Below are 7,703 nucleotides of genomic sequence, written 5' to 3' on the forward strand. Positions count from 1 at the left end.
GAGGCAACACTTGAGATTGGAAACTGCACAATTATTCCAATTATTATTATGGTAAGATACCTGGATTTTTCTTTAAGTACGATTATTATTATTATTATTATTATTATTATTATTATTATTATTATTATTATTATTATTATTATTATTATTATTATTATTATTATTATTATTATATGCCTTAGATGATGTCTCAACTTTCTAATGTTTCTACAGAATATAGAACTGTCTCTGGAATGAACATGGAAACTGCACAATTATTCCAACGTGATTTTGAGGAAAAAGGATCAATGGAGAGAGTGACTCTTTTTTTGAACCTGGTAAGTAACTATTTGTTAATTTGTAATTACAAGATGATATTGATTTTTTTAATTGATTTGCATTTACATTTACAGGCCAATGATCCTACGATTGAGCGTATCATTACTACCTGTATTGCTCTTACCACAACCGAATATTTGGCATTTGAATGCGGGAAACACGTTCGTGTTATCTTAACTGACATGAGTTCCTATGTTGATGCCCTTCGAGACGTATTATTTTTGCAAATATGCATTTTCATTTAGGTGTTATGAAAGCATTTAATGACCATTATACCCTTGTTATGTCTGTCAATTGTAGGTCTCTACCGCTAGAGAGGAAGTACCTGGTAGGCAAGGGTATCATGGGTATATGTATATGGATTTGGAAACAATATACGAGTGTGTTGGACCTATTGAAGGCAGAAAAGGCTCCATCACTCAAATCCTAATTCTGACTATGCCCAATGATGGTCCTAATTCCTAATTTCTTCTTCTTATTCTTATTTTGACCTTTTTAGCCTTGTTTGTTTGTTTTTCACTTCTCAATGCTTTCTTTAAACTTTTTGGTCATCATTAGATCTTACGGGTTACATTACTAAGGGACATATATACATTGACCGACAGCTCCGTAACAGACAGGTCGGTGAGATTCTAAACTTAACTTTCTGTTCCTGCACTTGCTTTTTAAGATGAAAAATTTACTTCTATGATGAAAAAGATGATCTGCACTGAGTTACGGCTGCAACGAGAGCTACTATACAGAATTACAAACATCTGTCAAGAATCTTGTAGATGTGGTCAGCCTCTTGACTCTTCTACTTTATATTATTATTATTATTGTTTAAATGTTTCAATTTATTTTGGAATTTTTTGCAAAAGATATCAAAGCTTTGATTCACAGTTTGGTGATTACCCAATCTTTTTCTATCATGTGGAACATAAATTATTTCAGTTTTGGTTTTTTTGAAGCTTGATTTTTTTTTGAGTTGATTTTGAGTTGAGAAAAGAAGGCTATGGAATGATACAGGTATTTTTTGGTACGATGTAATTGAAAAAAGAATGAAATGGTATCTGATTCTCTTCTATTTCAATTTACCAATTCTACCACAACATTGTAAATCCTAGAAATAGCTACATACTTCCACTATATGTGTATTATAGCAATTGAATTTGCTTAGATGTGAGTCATTTAAAAAACATTTGATGTTGTAGATGAGGTATTTTTAATTTTTAGTATTATTATGATATTATCACAATCTATATAACTCATAGGATTTTTTTTCAGTTTGCGTTTATATCTTGAATTTTATCTATTTGGTAGGCCCTTCAAGCTCTTTCCATACAATATGGGGCACTCCAATCAATTCACAGTTACTGGAAAGAAAAGGTATCTCATTTTTTAATAATGAGTACTCTTTGTTTTATGCTTTTTAATTTTTGCTTACAAAGTTGTTCCTTTCTTATCAGCGTGAAAGATGGCTTAAACCCATTCTACGCCGCCTCCAGGTTAATTTCCTCTTTCAAATGACCATTTTGCCCCTGAATGGTAAAAATAATTTTTTTTCCTTTTTGTTGTTATTACAACCACCTCCTCGAGTTAATGACACCAAACCATATAATGTATTTAGACCAAGGGAGAAAGCTCAAAGCCTTCATACAAGAAGGGTAAGTCTGTTAATTCTTCATATTTTTACATAATCTAAGGTACTAAAAAATGTTTATATATTTTCAGATGCAAAGAAGAGGAAATAATTTTCAATCATTTGAAAAGCTTCGCCAGGTGCTTTTTGACCCATATATGTTCTCATCCTACTTCCTAATCTTACATTTTATTTGTCAATCAAGAGAGACAAAATCTTGATCAAGCCAAAAACTTACTAGAAGCTTTAATCAAGGTACCATCACACACACACACATTTCATTTTATTTTTAATTTTTATTTTGGTAGTGATAATGACTAGATGAAGAATGTGTGAAACAGAGAGAGGAGAAAAAAAAAAGATGTTTTACCTTTTGAGAATCATCCCTTTCAACTTTCATCTTTCACCTCTGTGTGTGGTTGGTTGAATACAAGTTTACCCTTGGAAGCAATTGAATTTACTTTTAATCTACATTGATCTTTATATGTTTGTTTTTAGAAATATTGGATAAAATATATATGGATTTTGTTTTTTAAAAATGACATTTAATTTTCATATTATAATTGTGAAGATTTATTTGGTTATTGTTTGTATTGTAAAGTTTTATAGGATTGATTTTTCTTTTGTCTAATTGGATATTGTTATATTTCATATTAGAAATGACATTTGATATTTCAATAATTTCTTAATTATTGACCCCCTTTTTGTATCTAATATGATAAATCAATGACGACCTATTATAGTCACTAATTAGATAGACCAGTGACCACTTTCTATGGTCACTAATCGGATAAAACAGTAATGACTTTTATTGGTCACTCACTAAATTGGTTTTGTGACGGACCTATAGTGACGAAAAGTGACGACTGGAATTTTGGCCACTAAATCATTTAGTGACAATTCATTCTATTGTTAGTGACCATTTGTTTTGGTCACTAATTGGCATTTTTTTTGTAGTGACATTTGTAAAGCAAATTGGGGGATGGGCTGTTGATTGCCAATGAGTTATGCTCTTGGGAAAAGAAGACAAGAAACCAAATCCTACTCTTTAAAGTCGATTGATAAGGCATTTGACTCAATCAACCGGGGTTATCTTGAATCCATCATAACATAAAATGGGTTATGGTGTCAAGTGGAGGAGGTGGATCATGGGATGTCTCACATCGTCTAGGGCCTCCGTTCTAATTAACGGGTCACCCACCAAAGAATTTGTCATGGAAAAAGGGGTTAGACATGGGGATCCACTCTCTCCATTCCTGTTCATAATTGCAATGGAAGGATTGAATGTGGCTATGAACGAGGCTTGTGCAAAAGGTTTATTTAAAGGCGTAAAGATACCCAATAGGGACACTCTAATTCTCCTTTATTTTACGCAGATGGTGTCTTTTTCTTAGGAGAATTGTGTAAGGATAATATAAAGAATCTTTCTAGAATTCTCACATGCTTCCATGTCTTATCCGACCTCAAAGTAAATTTTCGAAGTCACGGGTGTTCGGTGTTGGGGCAAATTGGCAAGAAGTTGTTAGATGGGCAGTCCCACTAGGTTGTGAACCGGTTGTGGTCCCGTTTAATTACCTTAGAGTACCGATGGGTGCGAATATGAAACTTAAAATTTTTTGGAAACCGGTGATTGAAAGGTTCCAGTCCAAACTATCAATGTGGAAGGAGAAATCCTTATACTTTTGAGGGAGACTTACTTTACTAAAGGCGGTGTTGGGGAATCTTCCCACATTTTATTTTTCTCTTTTTATAGCCCCAATTGGGGTAATTGAGTATTTAGAATGTATCTGGCGAATGTTTCTGTGGGGAGGGGCGATGACAAGCGTAAAGTTCATTGGGTATCATGGGAAAAAATTGTATCTCCCAAGGAGATGGGGGGACTCAGGGTGGGATCATTAAGAGCGCTCAATATTTCTCTTATATCTAAATGGTGGTGGCGCCTTCGAATGGACCCCGCATCCCTGTGGGCCCAAGTCGTCAATGGAATCCATAACATCCGTAATAAACCTGAAAACCGTTTATCCACAAAATGTATTAATGGTGTTTGGAATAATATTGCAGGTATTGCCGATGACTTGAAGGAGAAAGGGATAGAGTTGAGCAAGGTGATCGTTAAAAAAAATTGGGAAGGGTAATACCACAGTATTCTGGCAGGATTGATGGGTTGGATCGGAGACTCTTAAGACAATGTTCCCAGAATTATATATGTGACAACCCGAAATTTCTATTTGTACAAACCCTACAGTCAAGCACTTCAATAAAAAGTTAGATTCATTTATGTTAACTTTCAACTCCGTTTAGATTCTGTTCGGGTGTTTTAATATTAATCCTTCAAAAGAAGTACCTTCTAGGGTTTTTGAGTAACAATCAAGCATTTAACACCCTAATAGGGTTTTCACGGCTAAACTTTAGGAGTTTGGGCCGTAAACTCCCTTATGGCTGTGAATTCATGCTTAAAGCATGAGTTTACTCCTTTCCTCCTTCATTTCTCTCTCAAGTATCATAATACCTTCTTTCCAATCTTCCTAAAAATGTAAGTATTCTTCTCTTGATTTGTTGTTACAACTCTTCGTCTAGTAGTTATACATGATTTCATCCATGAAATCCTTTCATTTTGATAGATCCTTAAGTGTTCTTCCTTTCATCAAGAACACACACTAGTGTTCTTGGACCTTTAACACCCTTACAAGCTTCCTATTAGTAAGTACACTCCTCTTAACTAGTTATACATAGATTACTTGTTAAACAATTGAAAAACACCAAGAATGCCCAAGAACACATGGGTTTACTGTCACACCCCAAAACCGGAATGGCGGAAACGTTCAGGGGTGGAGGACGTCATGTCAAGTATCACGAGATATGTATATAGTAAGCAAGTAATGAACAACCATTTCATTTAGAAAGAAATTATTTACAATGTGTGTGTTCACAAAACATAGAAGTCAAACAAATAACAAAACAAGACTTGAAGCTGCAATGCTCCATCTTCTGAATCCCCAGCACGAGTACCTGTCTGATAGTCTTCTGAGAACACAAGTTATTTGAAAGAGTTGATCAGCAATTAAGCTGGAGAGTTCATAAGATTTTAGTGATGTGACTAAGCTGTAAAGCATTGTGGAAAATGTATATGTAAGAGTGATGTAAGCTGTAAGTTCTGTTTAGAAAAGTTCGCCTGTTCCTCTAGAAAATCATATATTTCCTACTTGAATGAAAGTGAAGTAAAATGACACTACAATCCTTTCTATGGGTACTAAGTGGGTACAAATTATATATACTCGAAGTAAACAAACAATCGATTATGCGCATCTACCCCAAGCTCACAACCCAACGGGGAACATAAAGTAAGGCAGATAACACACATTTCATTGGTTGTTAGATCGTTGTCATATATAACCTTGCTGTATTCACTTGTTACTCATGGAGTTATTTGTAATGGTTCCTTTATATCTAAAGAAAAGTTCTTTAAGAAAACATATATTTATTATAGTAAAATAATGACTACGGTGACTACTTTTATAATAGCTTTGTTTATACTGCTATATATAATCTGATACCGGGTAGAAAGTTAATTGAGTGAATCTGCCCTACACCCACAATCTAACGGGAACAGAAAGTAAGGGAGAAAACACACCGTTAACTGTCTATTGGGTATTAGTTTTATATATAAATATGGTGTATAAACTAAGGTGTTATAGAGTTATTCACCTAAAGTCTCTAAAATTGTACTGGCTTAATAAAATGGATTAAGCCCTTATATGGGAAATCTCTAGTTTTGTAAACCAAAAGTATTAACTTTGAAAAGTAAGTTTTGTAGTAGAAAAGTTGTGCGTTGACTCTGTGTCCTATAACCTGATGCATACCTAGTACCCTTATGATGACTTAATGGATACTAAGCATAAATATATATAGATTCGGGTAGATAATAGATTGAGTGACCTCATTCCAAGCCCACATCCAACGGGAACAGGAAATGAAGCGAAGAGCACACATCCTATTAGCTGTCAGAATCTACTAGTATATATGTATCCTATAGTGTATACATTAAGGAATCATAAAGCTAGCATTATGAGTCTAACCTTTAATCATAGCCTTCTACCAAGGCTTCTTCTGATCTATGTTAAACCCGACTGGTCCTTTGTCCAATGTAAAAGTATATTCTCCTTAGTTTATATCTATCTTGACTAGAAAATAGATCAACTTTCAAGTGGTACTGACACTTTATGAATGTAATGGGAAAAGTAAGTACACAAATGTCGTTTATAATGACATGCAAATGTCCTAATAACCTAAAAACATATTTGTTTTATTACGGTCATAATGTGAAAGCTAGAACCCCTACTAAACGCTCTCGATGTAAAGAGATTTAGGGAACCAAACACGACCCCAACAATTCCTTACAAGCCGTGTAATTCACATTAAAGTTATATGATCATGTATACCCAATATAACTATCACTAATGCGTTAGTGGTTCATTGATATAATTATGCTTTTACTTTAAAAACAGAGATTTGTATCACTATAAAGTAACATAACTTTAAACGAGTTTTGAAATGTTTTGACAACTTATAAATATCACAAGTAACATTTTGAAAGATGTTTAACAACAAAAATTTACACAATTATCATTATGTTCAACCTGTATTCCCCCCCCCCACCCCCCCTTTAAAACAGTTAAAATAGTTAAAAGATTCATTATGGGGTATGAACTCACCTGATGTGGGTGATTCAAATGGGTATGCGCGTACAAATGAGAAGTTCCACGAATGAAGTCCTGAGACACAACAAGTCCTAAATGACATATAAGGACATATATTGACATAAATATAGTTTTTATAAACAACTATATGAAAAGAAACACCTTCCGGGACTAGGAAACACCTTGGTTAAGTGTTGGAATCACATGTGATTCATCAAAGGGAAGTGAAATGGCATCTAAGGGTGTTTACGATTTTTTAACCAACTCCCCTTGAGTTTATGGTTGTAAACCCATGAGTTTACTGCCGTAAACTTGTGTGCTTTTGACCAGTTTGTGCTTTGAAGTCCTAGAAGTCATTTTGAAGTATCCTAACTTCAAGTCTTAGCCTTAGGAAGTGATTAAGGCAACATATCACCCCTTTATGGGGTTTACGGTTTTTGGGCCATTTTTCTTTGGGTTTACGGTAGTAAACCCAAATGGTTTATGGTCAAATGATGTTTTCAAGTCTTAAACACTTCAAGGTAAGGGCCTAGGCTAGTTTCTAGGCTTAAGGAAAGAGTTTGGGGCATTAAAACATGCCTTTGAGGTGTTTACGGTTTTTGGAGGTTTCCCAAACAGTAAACACATATAAATGGGACATTTTGGGTGACTATTAGGTGCTAAACACATCAAGTGAAAGTTCTAGGCTTGTTTCCAAGGTTTGGCAAGAGAATAGGGACACTTTAGCACCCTTATTAGGGTTTACGTTCCAAGAAGATTCTTGGGCCGTAAACACTTGTTCCTTGTGATCTTTGGGTGTTTTCTTGTTGCTCCTAAGGTCTAAACATGTCAAGGGTAGTTTCTATGTTTGGTTCCAAGGCCTATAGGGGCATAAGGTACACTTTGGCCTCATTTTTAGTGTTCACGGTCCAAGAGGATCTTGGGCCGTGAACACCTTTTCCATGGGGTATTTGGATGATTTCTTGATGTTTAACACTTGATCTAAACATATTAGGGCTAGAAACACTTACAAGTTGAAGATCTTGAAAAAAATGGGATGATACTTGAGAGAGAAATGGCTCTAGTCT

General features: G+C 34.6%; 1 protein-coding gene and 1 long non-coding RNA gene across 2 annotated transcripts; both read left to right on the forward strand.

Moving 5' to 3' along the window:
• Positions 1–236: 236 nt before the first annotated feature.
• On the forward strand, positions 237–1,069 carry LOC145006477 (V-type proton ATPase subunit B 2-like). The gene is made up of 4 exons (XM_078965561.1): positions 237–317; positions 393–530; positions 619–769; positions 877–1,069. The coding sequence occupies exons 1-4, from the start codon at positions 240–242 to the stop codon at positions 990–992; spliced, it is 483 nt and encodes a 160-aa protein (XP_078821687.1). The 5' UTR covers positions 237–239; the 3' UTR covers positions 993–1,069.
• A 556-nt stretch (positions 1,070–1,625) lies between these two features.
• LOC145003993 (uncharacterized) lies at positions 1,626–2,374 on the forward strand. The gene is made up of 4 exons (XR_013662229.1): positions 1,626–1,686; positions 1,767–1,805; positions 1,928–1,964; positions 2,032–2,374. It is a non-coding gene; the product is annotated as an uncharacterized LOC145003993 (long non-coding RNA).
• The last annotated feature ends 5,329 nt before the right edge of the window (positions 2,375–7,703 follow it).

This window comes from Lactuca saligna, chromosome 7, assembly GCF_052625555.1.
Source record: "Lactuca saligna cultivar CGN05327 chromosome 7, ASM5262555v1, whole genome shotgun sequence".
NCBI classification, from domain to species: Eukaryota; Viridiplantae; Streptophyta; class Magnoliopsida; order Asterales; family Asteraceae; genus Lactuca; species Lactuca saligna.

What these genes read in the sequence shown, in the direction of transcription:
- LOC145006477 (XM_078965561.1), top strand. Translation starts at nt 240, where the DNA reads ATGGAAACTGCACAATTATTCCAACGTGATTTTGAGGAAAAAGGATCA. An exon ending in TGACTCTTTTTTTGAACCTG is followed by an intron (nt 318 to 392) that starts GTAAGTAACTAT and finishes TTACATTTACAG; the next exon opens with GCCAATGATCCTACGATTGA. An exon ending in ATGTTGATGCCCTTCGAGAC is followed by an intron (nt 531 to 618) that starts GTATTATTTTTG and finishes TGTCAATTGTAG; the next exon opens with GTCTCTACCGCTAGAGAGGA.